This window comes from Nanorana parkeri, unplaced genomic scaffold, assembly GCF_000935625.1.
Source record: "Nanorana parkeri isolate BGI_ZX_2015 unplaced genomic scaffold, ASM93562v1 scaffold146, whole genome shotgun sequence".
Taxonomy (NCBI): domain Eukaryota; kingdom Metazoa; phylum Chordata; class Amphibia; order Anura; family Dicroglossidae; genus Nanorana; species Nanorana parkeri.
The window spans coordinates 1,582,339-1,599,835 of NW_017306414.1; the positions used below are offsets into that span (position 1 = coordinate 1,582,339).

A 17,497-nucleotide genomic window follows, 5' to 3' on the forward strand; every position below is an offset into this window, starting at 1 on the left:
CTGGGAGAAAAGAGGGGACGGGCAACAGACCAGGAAGTCTATTTGATCCATAGAATGTTGATGCTCCAGAAGGGATTCTTCATATCCTTTCATTGCTGGTTCTCACAGGAAGTCTAGCTTACAGGTTTGCTTTAACCTAACCCGGACTTAAAAAACTCTATGTTCAGACCAAACCTTTCCCAAGCATTATTATTATTATTATTATACAGGATTTATATAGCGCCAACAGTTTGCGCAGCGCTTTACAATATAAGGAAGATATTACAATCACAATACAATACAAGATGGTAAGGAGGGCCCTGCCCCTGAGGGCTTACAATCATTACCCTAAAGTTAACGCATAACACTTCAATTAAAACAGAAATCCATATCTCCCTTTAGTTTTAAAGCGTAGAACTGCTGTGGAGAGAACTCTCTTCATTTTCTGTCAGGAAAGGAAGTGATGGTAAATCTTCCCAGTGGGGACACAGGCTGCAACAAAACACTTCATTTCAGTGACGTAGGGAAGGGTTAGTTCCTGGCAGTGCCTTCCTGTTCCAATGACAATTGCTTTTCTCAGTTCTAGTCCTGCTGTCAAAGGGACAGGAAGTGTGGTGGCAAAGTCTCCCAGAAAGGATCAGGGACAGTGATAAAAGACCTAATATTAAAGCTACACAACACAGATTAATAGCCCAGACACAGGACATCAGGATCAGATAGGAGATCAAAGAGAGGAAGCCAATGGGTATCAGCCTTTTGACAAAATGTGTATACATTAATAAAGACATTTTTGGACACAGATACTTGGTGTGCATGTGACATATTGCGCTCTCTGGGTGTAAAATTAGGTACATTATGAAATGTCATTATCATATTGATGGGGAAATGAGGAAACAGAGAAGGCAAAATAGAAGTAGATTAAACTTCAGCTCAAGAAACATTGCCTTAACGTACTCCCTGTGTACTTACAGCCAGAAACAACTCATTTGCCTCTGTATCCTTAGAATGTTACTAATATCTGAATTATGTTCCATTCTTCTGTAAAGCTTATCTGCCAGAAATGTTCAGATATCTAGCCAGCAAGCCAGTCTTGTTCAGACCTCATTACCAGTAACCAGTAGCATTGCTCAGAAATCCACAGGCCTTATCTTTTTGATTCATGTGAATATCTCTGTGCTTGTTTCAGGTTCTTCCTCATGTATATAATTAATAAAGATGAAACCGAACACACTGGCCAGGTAGGTTTTGTGTCCCTCTGTTAGAAGCAATTCATTGATGAAGCCCTGCTGCTCAGTAGCTTATAGACATTTGCAATACTTGAGAGGTTTGTATGTCAGCATTTCATACTGAATAAACCAAAACTAAAATGTGCTTTTTGCTGAAACTATATTTATTGTGAATATCAGAAGTAATCTGTGTATTGCACTGGAATATGTGTCATATTTAAAGAAGAACTCCAGAATATTTTTTAAAAATTATTATCAACCCTTGCAGTGAGGCTACCCCGGACTGCAAGGGTTAAGTGCTTGTTTCTGTCTCGGTGATAAAACAACAGATAAACTCACCCAAAGCTCCGAGCCGGCCAGCTGTCACAGAGCTCCCTCCAGCTTGTCTCTCCTGCAGCATTAGAATGTTCATCAGCATTCTCACGTCTATACGCAGTGTATAGACAATGATTTATGGGACCTTAGACTGCTGCAGCAGGGGGGGGAGAGAAGTTGAAAGGTGTAAGAGAAGCCCTGTGCATACCCAGAGTGTCGTGCGCCCCTATGTGCATGTCCAGAAAACCCATGCTCAGGGTCAGAGGGCAAATATGTGCAATATGTGTATGCGCATTGGAAAGTACACGCAAAGTTGCACAGGAAGTGACGTCCTGAAGCCCTATTTAAAAAGACCTCTGGCACCCATCCATTGCTGACTGATTCTCAGCTGTTCCTTTGTCTGTAGTTCCTGTGATCCTGCTACGTTCTGTTATCTGACCCGACTTGCCTCGACCATTCGTCTGCCTGCTGATTGTGCCCGCTTGATTCCCGGATTTGACCTCTGCTCGCTCCTGACCCTGCTTCTGTACGCTGTTACTGATTGGCTTATGACCCCGACCCAGCTTCTGTCTGCTGCTCCGGTACCCCGCTTGCTCCTGGTCTTCCACCATCTAGGCACCAGTGCTACCTTGTGTCCTGCTCACCCTGTCCTCATATCCAGGGAAGTTGGACACGGGACGCCTCTTCCTCCATCCGGTCTCACACCAGGTATGTGACAGAAGGACCGGCCTGAGAAGACGCCGACTGTGAACTGTGGGCGAGTATAACTTTGATTTTTTTTTTTAACACAAACAAGTAGTTAAAACTTGCAGGGGGGGTAGCCCAACTGCAAGGGTTAATAAAAAAAATTGCTGGAGTTCTTCTTTAACCACTTCATCTCTCGTACCTGTTTACACCTTAAGGGCCAGAGCATGTTTTACATTTCCACATTGGGTCTGACTATTCAGTGATAACTACCATTATTCATAAATAAATGCATGCATTGTTTTTTGTGGTGGGGAAAAACTAGGCATTTCTCTGGCAGTATTGTGTTGTGAAAATGTTTTTATTTTCTATGCAATCTATAGACAAAAAGACTTTTAAATGCAGTGTTTAGCTTTAATGTAGTGGTATATCCTAGTCTGTCACTAACTCTAATGGTGAAATGGTTCTTTAGAGCCACCAACAGTGGCAGAGGTGCGGCTGCATTAATCAGTTATCTAGGAAAACACTCTACTTATTATTAGGGATGCACCGAAAATTTAGCCGAAAGTGCTATCTTTCAGCCAAAAATTGCAGTGCATGCCTAGTTTCTCTCCTATTTTACATTCTCTAACAAGCTGTGTTTTAGCAGCGGGGCTTTCAATTCATTGTTACCAAACAGTAAATAAACCGAAAATGACATGAAATTATCTTCTTTTCATACATTTACAAATCACTCTTCTTACGTCTCCATCAGGAATCGTATGTCTGGAAAATGTATCAGGAGAGATGTTGGGACTTCTTCCCAGCAGGTGACTGTTTCCGCAAGCAGTATGAAGACCTACTCGGATAATGAATACACATTTCACTGAGAGCAAGATTCATGGGGAGGAGACTGCATCTGGAACAAAGACTTACCCAAACGGACACATTTACTTGTAGGCCACTCTTCCCAACAGTGTCACAACCTGCTTGTGGATGTGTATTATATATACACAAGTCTATAGACTAATGTGCAATGAAATATGAGAGTCACAGAACAAAGAATATCACTACAGTGCATCAAAACAATGCTACACCGTGCTCGTTTAGCCATAGTGCATTTTTCAAGTCACTTAAAACATACAAGGAAAGTAACTAGGATTTGGTGCAAACCAGCAAGGACTAAAAGGGAAAGTTTATAAATCAGTGATATTCAGCCTGACTGCATCTGCTTCCCAGCAAATCTTGATTTTTGTCAGTGATAAAACCACGGGCAGACATCTCATTACAGAAATGCCATACATCTGGCTGCCCAAGAACTAAAAAGGGCTAATAGACACACACACACACACACACACCTTAGCAGCTGATGTGATGGGAGTTTTGTGCACTATGTCATTTTCTTCCATCACAGCAGTTAAAGTGCAGATTTATTGTACAAGTTTAAAACCACAAATTTTGCAGATTCACCCCAGCAATTAGAAATGATTCTGTGTCTGGAGAAGCATGCAGTTTTCTTTTTCTATTTTTACTTTGCCAATGAGGCTTTTAAGGATGTCACTTAAAACAAAATAATAATTATCAGATGCTAGTCACAGACGCCAAGTTAATCGAAGTTTGCTGCAACTGTTTGTAAGGATGTTTATGCTATGAAGCCTGGAGGAATTCAGTTGGACGTACACAGGCTGAAATTGTCATGGCCTTAGGTATTAACGGTAAGCTGCTGGATATCTCTGTGGCTGAGAGCTCTGACTATACAAGTTTACCTGTGTAAGAAAGCCTAGTCTGACAAAATGGTAGCATTTAGCTGTATAGATTGAGACGCAGCTTCAGGCAGTTGAAGGAAATGATAGTAAGGGAAAAGTTTGTTCTTAACACTTTTTCGACCGTGAACTTAATCGATTAAGTGCCTTAACCGTCTGTAGACGTAGCTATGCAAGACTTTTTTTTTTTTCTTCTTTCATGTTAGTACATTAGATTAATGAAATTCACAAATGTTGTGCTGTTCTTTGTCTTACTGTATGAAATGAGAAACTGCATTCAGTTGCTATTTAGTTTTTCTTTCAATGACAGTTTGCTGTTATTTAAAGAAACTGGAATGTATCTAATTATATTCTCTTAAATGGAAATATTATGCCAAATTCAAGCACTGCTTTCTGGTCATTGGTAAGTGCTGTAGTGAAGCTGCTAACTTTATGCATTTTTCTTCAAATACAATAAAGTGCCCATCGCAATAAATAAATTATGAACCAGCCAAGCTATTTGTCTTTCTTTGCACCAACAGGCACTAGATGACACAACACATTCTTCATATGATTTTGAAATAATTATTAAAGCAAACCTGTACTGAGAGAATCATGGAGGCTGCCACTGCCGACTTCTTCAGAAAATGGCAGTGGCATTATTGCCATGCTGATCCATTGGCTTTACTACTCTTTGAGTTACTGAACCAGAAGAAGTATGCAGATCTGGATTCCTGATGTCACTCTGACCTATCTAGTTCAGGGTCAGTGACTCAGCAAGTATTGCAGGCAACCAGCATTTCCATAAGTCAAGGACAGTCCCCCGATTGTTCTCAGTAAAGTTGTGCTTTATGAGGTGGTTCACTCTTCATGACTACAAATGGTAAATGAAAAAGCACAAAACACACAATTTCACAGTTTTTTTTTTATTTTTCTCACCAACAAAGGTTTAGTAGAAAGCAGACTAAGCAATAACAATACACTTACAATATCCCATGATATATAAAGCCAACTAATCACTACGTAAAAGGCAGGGCAGACTTATTTTCGGTAGACACACAGTCCTAATTCCCAGGCGCAGTCAGCTTGCTGTGGCTTAAGTCACAATTCTGCTGTGGCTGCCTGTCATCAGGCAATCATACTGTCCAGCCAGTCTTCCAGATCCTCAGGAGTTACAGCTTGGTGCTTCTCCTCAGCAGCTAAGCAGACATCATCTGTCAAGGTAGGGGTTGCTGAAAAAAAGTAAGAGTAGACAAGCATACATGCCCGTGTTTATCACTTGTACAAAGTTCTATATGTGTCAATGTCAGTCTTGCTGCAGGTTTGTACAAACAGTGGTGACAGCCCGCCCCATTTGAACTCCCCGCCGGATAACATGGCATACATACTTAGACAGAACAATACATACATGTAATAAAATGTTGTGTTTTGTTGCTTAAAATATCTGTTTTTATGGTGAAAAAAACAAATTAACATAAAATATAATGTTTCATATATATGATCTGCACAAGCCTGTGAATCCACAGAAATCCCGGCCCCCTTCCCCTCAGCATGTGTGCTGCATAAGCATACCATCCTCCTGTGATTGCATCCCATTTTCAGTTTGAGACATCATCACTGCCTTTAGCAAATCACATGCATTCCCCTTCCTAAGTGACAGCCTCCCTGCACACTATGGCAGTCTAACACACGTCCTGGCGCTACTTTAGGGGGTTAATGTGGCATTCAACTACTCTCTGAATAATGCACACTGAAAGAGGCTCATCAATCATGCATGCAAGGATTGTGGGAGATTTCTATATAACAGGAGAGGATCTGGCAGCTGTTAAGATCCAGTCTTGTTTAATGGGGAGAGGAGCACCATGTCTGATAGAAACGCTTCCTTCTGTACAAAGTAACGTATAAAAATCCTGACTGGTCACAAAGCACAGGAAAAAATAAAAGTATTAGCAGCTTAAGAGCTCATTCACAAGAATGAGCATACAGCGTAAATAAGACTGTATTTACAGTGCCCAGAAGCCCGAGCTGTTGTGTTTTTGTGTCCATAGAATTGTATGGGCAGAATACACTGTACACGGGTATGCCTGTCTGTACAAGTGTGTGTATGGGTTGTATGTTCGTGAACATGAAACTTCCGAATTTGGGGACTTACACCCATATGTGTGCAAACATTGGTACTTGCACCTATACACATTTACCCATGTATATCCACTTACAGCATCATCTGTCCATGTAATCCTTTGGACACAAAAATGCAGCAGCTGGCATTCACGTGTGCTGCAAATACATATGCCTGTTTTTGCGTCCATGTGAATGAGCCCTAAGGTCCTTTACATGAATAGAAACACAAACAACTATTCAAATTAAATATTATTATATGTTCAAAAGCTCTCACACAGTCATAAACGTTTTAATGCAGCACTAGGGATGAGTGGGGAGATAGAGTCTAAAATCGGCTCTCATTTGCTTAGGCAAAAATTGCTTTAAAAAAAGATCTTCTCGTATTGCTTTGCAAACCCAACGACTCCCCCAAGTAACCAATTAGTGAGTGGCTATCCTGATTACTTAATAAACCAGGCTTCCAGCTTGTATTCCCTTTGTGGGTTACACAGTATTTTGTAGTAAGTGGTTTTAATCAAGTATTAAGACAGAAAAGGGAGATAGTATTGATTAGTGAACCACCTAAAGGTATAGGTGGTATATCTGTCCTTCACTAATTAGGGGTGGTCAGCTTGGGGTACTACATTTTTTTTTTCTGCAAGCAATATTTCCCATAAACAGCACAGCATGGTGAAATTAGAGGCTCATTTCTATTTTGCCAAAATCACTCCACTCATTCCTACACACCACTGAAAAGGTTTTAATGATCTACAACACAAATAAAACAGAAACTGGCACTGCCAAACCAAGTAATGTGTAGTATGTGCTTACTAGGCTCTTCAAGCGACAACTGCTGGTCATGCTCTTGGACTTGATCAGGAAATTCCACCATTCCTTCTCTGACAGGTGCCTCCAGCTTAAGCAGGAAGTCCAGTTCCTCATCCAGGCCCGGCAGAGAGGGATTATTGGAAGATTTGTCTTTTGATAGAGGATCTGACTCTTGAGTTGCTGCCCCAATAGTTGGAGAACTTTTCTGCACAATGTAAGCTTGTGCCATGTTTGATCCACTCTTTAGTGTCATCTGTGGAAGCTCTTGAGGCAATTCCTCCTAAAACAAAACATGAATAATGCATTACGACAAATAAATTGGTTATAGTTTAATGCATTAAATTCAATTCTTTCTTGTGGCTGTACTTCATCATTGTTGAAACAAAAATTCACAAACTGACAATAAAACGATGTGAGATTAAACAACTCTAAAGATCAATTTTCCAAAAGAGTAGCTTTTGAAATGTGTCTATTACTGCCTTTCATGCATTGACAAACATTTTCCAAATCCAGATAGTGGCAATTGTTCTTTTACATATTAATATGCAAACAACCAATGCTTCCTTGTATTGTTACAGTGGACCTAGCAGCACATATATATATATATATTTTATATGAAATGCATGCATGCAAAGGTATTTATTACCTCTCACAGTACCCCTGACAATGTCTTCATCTGCTTCTCTATCCAAGGCAGTGGCATCTTTGTTCAGGTATATTACAGGGTCAGCATTTACTTCCTGGACTGTGATGCCAGCTCAGAGATGGCACAATCATGTAAATCCTGCAGTTCTTAGCTGTGTTCATAACTGTGTGACTCTGATTACCCTGTAGCATCCCCTCAACTTGTGACTTGCTACAAAATTACAATGTTTCAGTCTGATCACTGGGGGAGAGGAGATTGAGAAAATGCTTCCTCCTTCCTGCGGCATACTGATGACATTAAAGGAGAACTATGAGGTGAGTGCTTTTCACTCACCTCATAGTTCTAGCCGACCTGTGACAATGAGACTGTCCCAGGTCGGCTCAGTAGATCGGGAGGTGAACGAACACATACCGGGTTCGCTCACCTCTCGATCCTGTCACGGCTCTCTGCCGTGACAAGGGGAGGGGCTGGATTCCCCTCTCCCCGCTCCAATCTGCCAGCGCTGACTGGCGGAACGGACGCGGGATTGGGCGGGTACAGCTGGCTCTGCCTCTAGATAGGCAGAGCCAGCTGTCAGTCGTGCAGCTGGGCGGATCCCGTCATCTAAGTCGGGATCCGCTCCGGCTGCGGCGTCTCAATATACCGTGAGCTGTAGCTCGCGGTATACTGAGCTTAGGGTAACGGGAGGACGCTAGTTTGTGTCCTCCCGTTACCCTAAGGAGAACTATGGGGAAAAACACTGACCCCATAGTTCTCCTTTAACTCATCCTAGGCAAAGTCACTTGACTGGCTGCTTTTAACTGATGAAAGGTACAGCTTTTTTGTAAAAAATAATGTGACTTGTGCAGAAATTATTCATGTAGACATATTGAGAGGTAAACTTTAGCTTTAAAGCAGGGGTTCCCAAAACGATGCAATTTCAGTGGGTGCAACAAAGAGTGACTTGTGTCCCTTAGTCACAAGTCATCACACAGCCAGCTACCAGTGTGCTTTGAGCAGTAGTATTGGTGGCTGTGTTGCATAGATAGTATTATCATTGTTTAATTAATCAAAAGGAGAAAATAACAGAATTACCAAACACGTCGTTGGTTCTGTTTTGCGCTGATGGGGCACCTGCAATGCTTGGAAAGAAATCTGCCTTCCCTGAATTGATGAAAAAGGGATTCTATACTTGCAAGTTATTCATTCTTCTGTTTATCGGCATCAAAAACATTGCCTTTAAATTTAAAGAAATTCCTAGATACTTGTGGGAAGATCATCAACTGGATCAGGGAGCATAGCGTGAATCATCACATCTTCCTATCTTCAAATCATTTTGTGAGGATCTGGAAAGTAAACATTCAGTTTTGCTCTTCCACTCAGAAGTCCACTGGTTGTCATGAAGAAAAGCTTTGCCCGCTTCTTTGAACTAGGAAAAAATCTAAGTGTTTCTGGAGGATCGTGAATGTAATCTGGTTGGGACATTGGAATCATATGAATTTGAAAATGTAAGCTAAGTAAGCCAGCATTTAGGCAGTCATATGAATGACTTGAGTGTTTCTCTTCAAGGAAAAGGGAAACAACTTATTGAAGGCTTGTGAAAAGTTGAATGCCTTCAAAGAGAAGTTATGTCTTCGAAGGATGTATAGAGGCAGTCTCTCAAATTTCCTTTTAGTAGAAGAGATGGTTGATGACACTGGATCCATAGCTCCTACTGTGTGAAGCAATTGTGGCTTATTATGGCAGAATAATTTGATGGCTATTTTGCTGCTGGAGACCAGAACAAGGTTTCAGAACAATGAATCATAAGTCCATATTCCTACAATTGGGGAGAAAATATCAGGTGATGAAGAGCTGAAGGAAGATCTCATTGATCTGTGGACAATTCCAGCTCTTGATATGCAATCTGAAAGCAACACAGTTATATTGTCCACATTCCATTTGCAACAACAAAAGTGAGGAAGGGGGTGATGTAGAGTGTGAGCCAATGGAGGGCTAGTTTAGAGACTAAGAGAAGCCAAGAATGTCAATAAAAATACATAGTAAGCAAACATTTTAAAAAGTGGCATGTCCATTAAGTTCAATCATAAACAAATCACGGTATGCACAATGATCATCTAGCACTTGTCAGTGGATTGCCACCCACTTTCGCATGCATACGGCTCAGGGGTGCTGCTCCTCAGATAGATCGGAAAACTCTCACTAGTAGACAGAACACAGGTCGGTGTGACAGAGAACGCCAACGGGGCTGCAGCGGATGACGCACTTCAAGGGCACCCCCCCTTTCTCAGATCCTATACACTGCAGCCCCATTGGCGTTCTCTGTCACACCGACCAGGCTCTGTGTTTGCTCACTTAGACTGTTCCCATCTAATCATTGTGTGTGGAGACAGTACAAAGCGTATAAGCTGCTACAATTGTGAGTAGTTTTTTTTATTATTGTCTTTCATCAAAGAAACGTGATGATACTGTGCATGGTGGGGTGCTCTTCTGTGTCCTGTCTTTGATAAACAAATCACAGTTTTATCCAGAGGGAAGCAAATACAAACTAACAGTAATCTGGCTAATTCTGAATTTTGTTGGAAAAATAATATTTCTGATCCTACAATGGTAATTGTATTAGTTCTCTGGATCAAAATGCCCCCATGTAAAAGAGGAACTGAACTCTGAAAGCTGTGTACAAAAATGCAGGTAGAGGGCAAAGGACTACGGTAGTTACCAGTATTGCCTGTGGTCATCCCGCAGCTGATCTTTCTCCCATTACTGACATATCATGTGCTTTGTTTTGCATTGTGTTTCTGTGTGGAAGTGGCAATCTCAGTAGAGACAGGGCAGATAGAAGCAGCAGTGCCACCGATCTCACACTGCAGATATACAGCTATACTGTAAGTACCTAGGAATATTGGACACCAGGAAATGGACTGCCAGTTTTCAGGAGCAATTCAAGACAAAAAAGTACATTTTCAGGGCACTGCTTAGGAAAAATGTGTTACCTAATTAAGCTTTAACCCTTTTGCTGCCAAGCCCTGCGACATACTTTTGACCTCACTTTTTTTTTTTTTTTTTAGCTTTTAGAGTTTGTAAAAGACACCCTTATCCATAAATCTTCTGAAAGCACAGAACCAGTAAAATAACACAAAAATGGTGCTACTAATTTTGTAGGTCCCACAACAATTGTAGAAATGTTTATCAAAACATTTTTTTTCAATAAAAATACACTAAAATCAGTATCAGAGCACACAAAAAAACCTAATTTACAAGATTCCTACTAAATCTAAAAGATAAAACTGTGCTTAGTCTACAAAAAACAAATATATGTAAATTTCAAAATCGCAGTTTCTTTTGCAAAACGGTAAAAATTAAAGAAACTCAAAACTCATGTGTTGTGGTAATGTCTGATCTGCAGTGTCATTTGTGTACTATGGTGGTGTGCGTTGTGGTAAAATGATGCAGGCATACATTTAATCGCAACACAATGTATTACAACGCAAAGCAATACGTCGTAATGCCATGAGCTGCCACACAGTTAAATTAATGTTATTTTAAAAAGCAAAAAAAATAATTGAACACATTGCAGTGCTTGATTCTAACAATGAAACAATGCACTGTGGTGTGTAAGTGTCATTTACATTACCGTCAGGGGGCTTTGGGGAAGTAGCAGGGGTCTAAACAGATGGTGGTGGTGAGGATTTACAAGGGATAGCATGTCAGCCATGGATCACAGCTATTCATTTACACAGAAAGTCGGGGGGACCCTTCTGTTGTAAGTTCATATTCGCTGAAGTGACCATAAACTTACAGCAGAAGGGTGAATGCAGCCGATGTAAGGCATACTGGGCTGGCCAGCTGACAATGTTTTTGTTCCACTGAATACCTTACGTCGGTGGCTGGGAAAGGGTTGATAATTATAACTTTGAAATGCAGTCATTTTAACAAAATTAGAAGAAAAATATCCTTCTTTAAAGCTGAACTCCACCTACATAAAATAAGATCAATCTATGCAGTTATGTATTCATTACAACAAATTAAATATATTTTTAAATCCAGCTAGTATATTTATATGAATTTGTCCTGTATGGGCATCTAGTAATCTCGCATACAGAAGAAATCAGATTGAAATTGGGAGGGGCAGGACTAGGAGCCAATCAGGTGTGCTGTATGCCCTTAGGCCTACGAGGCCCATGCCTAGAGCAGAAAAAAGACAAGCTCAACAGTCTGCTGATGCTCTCTTATTGTCCAATAACAGGTTGTGGACAGGGAGGTGACCAGGCTGTGCTTGGCAAGTAAAACAGCCCCCATAGATATGTTTTATCTGTGTATTTAGCCATTTGCCTGCAGTTCAGCTTCAAATGGTATTGCTGATTTTGCTACTATTCTATCATGTTGGGATAAAGTAACCAAGCTCCCAAGGAGGTTTTACTGAAAGTGATGAACACAAAACTCCAAACATACAGAAACACAGAGCAGGAAAATGAAGATACATTTATGACAGCTGGTTTAAATGTTAGCTAAAAGTTGCACACCTAAGATTGTGGAAATGCAGGCAAAAAGCCTTTCTCTAATGTAATTATTACATTTGAAGATAACATTTTATCAATCAAGCTGGCTCCAAGTTTCACATCAAATGTGTTAATAAAATGCTTTTATTAAAATCAAATAGCACATTTTCCTAATTTCTCTGTCTGTGGGTTGGTACTTGCTCACAAATTGATTTTTACAAGATAAATCAACTTCACAATAATCTAATTCAGGAAACAATTGCGATTGGATGAATATCATGTTACCTTAGCACAAAGGAGAGCAGGAAATTACCTGAACAAGATCAGCTTCCACATTCAGTCTGAGGTGGAGAGGCAATTCCTGCAGAGCGCTTATAAGACCCTGGCTATCCAGATAAACCAAGGAATCCTAGAGGGAAAGATAACGTCATCAGTAAAAGAAAGGCAGGGAGGATTTGTGGTTCATAGTTACAGTAAGTTTCGCTGAAAATAGACAAATGTCCATTCTATACACGCTAAAGATCCAGAGCCTTCTGCTGAGTGTGCTCTATCTATTGAGATTTTGTATACTTTCCGTTGGGGTTTTATCATTCTGAGAATGAAAACTGGGTTCCTTTTGTTTTACATGAAGAGTGTTACTTGCACAAGTTGTCAAGGGCATATTATCAATTGTAAATGAGGATATTTAATGCATTTGACTGTATTTTTACATTCAATGCATGAAAGAGCCTGTGTTTGAATAGCAAGAAAAAAAAAAGATTCCTTATGATACAACCTGCCATCATATAAGATACAAGCATTCTGATATTTTATTTTAGTAGTGATACAAAGAGCAACCCACTGCTGTGTGAACCACATAAAAGGCATATACCATCTCTTATTCTTGCTTTTATTATTAGTACATTATCCCTTCATTAAAAAAAAGCTGCTGGGTTCAATTCTGTTTCAGCAAACAGTAGAATACATTTTAGATACAGTCTACACTACAGCTTGCAAGGGATCCATGAGAACACAACACTGCTACTGTAAGTACTGCTTTTCACAGTTGCAGCTATGCACCCTGTAATATAAAGAACATGCAAGCCTCCATGTAGCTCAGAGCACACGCTATCCGTCCTGTAGCTTAGAGCACACACTATCCGTTCTGTAGCTTAGAGCACACACTATCCGTCCTGTAGCTTAGAGCACATGCTATCCGTTCTGTAGCTTAGAGCACATGCTATCCGTTCTGTAGCTTAGAGCACACACTATCCGTCCTGTAGCTTAGAGCACACGCTATCCGTCCTGTAGCTTAGAGCACATGCTATCCGTCCTGTAGCTTAGAGTACCCGCTATCTGTCCTGTAGCTTAGAGAACACGCTATCCGTCCTGTAGCTTAGAGCACACACTATCCGTCCTGTAGCTTAGAGCACACCGCTATCCGTCCTGTAGCTTAGAGTACATGCAATCCATCCTGTAGCTTAGAGCACACGCTGTCCGTCCTGTAGCTTAGAGCACATGCTATCCGTCCTGTAGTTTAGAGCACATGCTATCCATCCTGTAGCTTAGAGCACATGCTATCCGTCCTGTTGCTTAGAGTACATGCAATCCATCCTGTAGCTTAGAGCACACGCTGTCCGTCCTGTAGCTTAGAGCACACGCTGTCCGTCCTGTAGCTTAGAGCACATGCTATCCGTCCTGTAGTTTAGAGCACATGCTATCTGTCCTGTAGCTTAGAGCACATGCTATCCGTCCTGTAGCTTAGAGCAGTGCTCCCCAACCTTTTTATCGCCGCGAACCGGTCAACCTTTGATCATTTTACAGCGGCCCGCTGAGGGGGGGACGTTGGTTGTTTATGTTTTGATTTAATAATTTTAATTTAATTGTATTTAAACATGCCTTCAAAATAAAATACAGTTACACCAAAAAATGAATAAACTGTATGAACATACCACAGACACTTCTCCGCTGGACTGACAAGACGCATTTGCAAACACGCAAATACAGACACAGGCAGATACTGATCACTCAGAACTGAGTGATCTGATTGGCTGGTCGCGTGTTGCCGCTTTGTGATGCCTTCATTGCATCGCGCGCTGTGATTGGCTGGAGATGAACGTTTTCATCTCACGACGCTGCGCTACGCACGCTGTCGCCGGGCAGAGCGGGGGATTGGAACTCACTAGACACACTGCAGGCGAAGGACCGCGAGTCGCCGCTCGCCTGTTCGCCGCGCTGCTTCGCCTGCAGTGTGTCACGGCCTTAAACCTCTCGTCCATGGAAAGTCGCACACGTTCCTTGGGCGACCCGGTACCATTTGATCCACGGACCGGTACCGGTCCGCGGCCCGGGGGTTGGGGACCACTGGCTTAGAGCACCCACTATCTGTCCTGTAGCTTAGAGCACACACTATCTGTCCTGTAGCTTAGAGCACACGCTATCCGTCCTGTAGCTTAGAGGACATGCAATCCTCCTAGCACACATGCTATCCATCCTTTAGTTTAGAGCAGCACACCTTATCCCTCCGGTACTTCCTGATATGTGATGTGCAGGAGGGGCTTGCAGGAGGAAAAAGTCATATTTCAAATGGGTGTAAAATGACCAATTCCATTTAGTAGATATCCAGTTCATCTACTTATCTTTAATGTGTTGCTATACGTCCTCACATACATCATCTTTGCTCTGCAAGCTCACTAAACAGCTATTTCAGGCAACTGTACTCAACTGTAAAGTGCTGCCCACTAGATGGATTGTAAATTAAACAACACAATAGCTACAGCATGCTTTTATTTACCAAACTAGAAAATAATGATGACAGACAGAAACAAAAGTCTGACGAGGTTCTCAGGCCTCTTTCATGCAGCGTTCTGATCAGGTCCACCTGCCTGTTTTTCAGGCTCAATGTTAATCCGTGGGTCAGTAAATTACCTCTGAGTCCGTCTAGGTCCGGAAAAAAAAAGGAACACATCACCGCTTATATCCGACTGCCTATTTACCTGACGTGTCCAGTTAGTTCAGTTTATACTTCTTTTGCAAGATGAAGGAAAAAGCTGAATGGACAAAGATACAAGAAAAGTGACATGTATTCCATCCTGCTCCAATCAGCAGGGGATCCATGCATGAATACCCCCGTTGATCAGAATGGATGCTGCCCATGTGAAAGGGGCCTGACTCTTCTTACCCACTATATCTAAAACAATATATCCGGGGCGTGGCTTACGCATGGCGCTGAACGGTCGCACTTGAGCAGAGCTCCCGCTACAGCCCGTGACAACTTGCCGTTATTCACACTAACCGTCCTTTGAACCTCTACCCGGCGGTGCAACATTATGGGGAGGAAAGGTCAGCGATCCTCGGGTGCGAAAAAAGTGAATTCTGGCACCTTGAAAAGGTATCTTATAGTGGACACGAGATCCTCTCACAATATATCCGGGTCTCAGTTCCCTAAGCCATAGGAGGTATTTAACCTGTTGTCATTATTTAAATATTTCACTCATTTTCACACTGAAGATGTCCAAATCACAGGTATAGATATCACAATTGTGTAGAAGTGTTACTTTTGAACATGAAATAAACATTTAACTATTGAAACCCTTATTGTCTCATAAAGTGTTAGTTTTCTAACAAAACTCGTATTTGATCACCACCTCGAGTTACTCTCTTTTTTTTTTGCTCTTGTCAATAGACACCTCACTGAAACTCAATGTTATCTCAAGCCAGGCGCCAACCATACTTAAAGGAACAATAAACCATAAGATATTCTTTATGAATTGACTTAAACTTGCCGTAAAAAATATCTTAAAAATTGATAGGCCAACGTGTGTTCAAAGATCTTGTGCATGAGGTTATGTTTAGTCAGTGTTGCCGAGTATTTAGGAAGGTCTCTGTGAAGTCAGTTTGCAATGTAATATATTTTTCTTAAGATCATTGGAAAAAAAATAGAAAAAATTGAAAAAAAAGAGAGAAAAATACTGAGATAATCAGACCGCCAGTGAGGTTAACCACTTGCTGTCCGAGGCATTTTCTTACTATTTGCGCACACATGATAAAATATAAAATTTTGGCTAGAAAACAGCTTCAAACCCCTAAAAAATTATATATGTTCTGAAAGCAAAGGCCCTGTAGAATAAAAAAAATGCAAGTTGCAATTGTTTATGTCGCACGGTTTTTGCGCAAATGTTTATTAAACCAGTATTTTTAGGAAAAAAATAACTAAATTAAAATTTAATGCACAGAAACATAATATAATACACATTTTTTTGGTAAAATATGAAAGACAGGATCACGTCGGGTAAATAGATACCAAACATGTCAAGCCTTAAAATTGTGTTTGGCCGTGAAGCCGCAAAAAATGTCAATACCCAAAATTTCACATAGGGAACACTTTAAACACTTTTACCGCTCATCAGTATAGTGCTAACAGTGATTGACAGTGGCAGAATTATTGCTCTCACTCCGACGTTCGCGGCGATCTGTAACATGTGTAGCACAATTGTCGTTTTCACATGTAGGCGCACCAACGCGTGTTTATGTGCGTGCACGTGGGGACAGGGGACTTTAAAAAAATGTTTAGCATTTTTTTTATTTTTCTTATATGTTACTTTCATTTTTAAACACTTTTTTTTTACACTAACCCTATTGCTATCACATGGGGAGCTAACAAGCACCCTATGTAATAGCAGATAGGATGTGACAGGTCTTCTTTATGGAGACATCAGGGGTCTTTCAGATCCCTAATGTCACCTTGGGACCCCAAAGAAGCTGAGGAAGCAGAGATCTGCTTCCCCAGCTTCATCTCCTGGCTCTAAGAGCCAGAGACTGTAAAGAGTGACACACCAGAAGTGATGTAATACACATCATATCTGGGTGCAGTGATCGGAGGAGAGATCAGCGGCTGGAAGCGAGCTGCTCCTGGCGCCGCACGGGGACACTGGTGCCTGGGGAAGCCAACGGCGGCCGCGGCGGGGGGGAGGGAACTGTACAGACACCAGATCGCTTGTACATTAACAGCAGTCTTCTGCTGTTAAAAATGACACCGAGAACACTGCTGCTGCTGCTAAGCGACTTATGTTAAAAATAGTTTTTGCGCTCCAGGCAGGGATGAGAGGCACTGGATGCCGGCAGCGGTGCCGGCAGGGGTGGGGGAGGGATCGCCTGGAATTTTTGTTAATAGCTGTCATCAGCGGCTTGTGAGCCACAGCTATTAATTTAAAGGGGACCGTCCAGGGAACAGTTCTGCTATAAGTTCATGGTTGCTAAAGCAACCATGTGCTTATAGCAGAACTGTAAATGCCACTGCCGTAAGGCATACTGACCTGGCCATTTGGGAACAGTTTTGTTCTGCTGTATGCCTTACAGCTGTTACAGGAAAGGGGTTAAAGCCTCACGCAGCCTGCCTCGGGTCCAGCGGGTGCCTTTGCTATGGCAGCCTGCTTGTGTACATTTTTCTTGTGGATTTCTTCCCAGGTAAAAAGTTTTGTTTTGGGGTTAGGTGGGTGGGGGGTTTGTTTTTCCTTCTCTCTCAAAAAAAGGAGAAATAAG

At 41.5% G+C, this 17,497-nt stretch overlaps 2 protein-coding genes across 2 annotated transcripts in view; one reads left to right on the forward strand and one right to left on the reverse strand.

Annotated features, from left to right (window-relative positions):
• The window catches only part of RYR3 (ryanodine receptor 3), a 609,228-nt gene extending 604,793 nt beyond the window's left edge, over nt 1–4,435 (forward strand). The window contains exons 103-104 of the mRNA XM_018554200.1: nt 1,166–1,217; nt 2,959–4,435. Of these exons, the coding sequence (XP_018409702.1) occupies nt 1,166–1,217; nt 2,959–3,054 (148 nt within the window). The 3' untranslated portion in view covers nt 3,055–4,435. The remainder of the gene's footprint in view (nt 1–1,165; nt 1,218–2,958) is intronic.
• A 477-nt stretch (nt 4,436–4,912) lies between these two features.
• AVEN (apoptosis and caspase activation inhibitor) overlaps nt 4,913–17,497 on the reverse strand; it is a 477,699-nt gene continuing 465,114 nt past the window's right edge. Inside the window, exons 4-6 of the mRNA XM_018554204.1 lie at nt 12,291–12,386; nt 6,857–7,133; nt 4,913–5,157 (exon numbers count right to left, since the gene is read on the reverse strand). Of these exons, the coding sequence (XP_018409706.1) occupies nt 5,054–5,157; nt 6,857–7,133; nt 12,291–12,386 (477 nt within the window). The 3' untranslated portion in view covers nt 4,913–5,053. The remainder of the gene's footprint in view (nt 5,158–6,856; nt 7,134–12,290; nt 12,387–17,497) is intronic.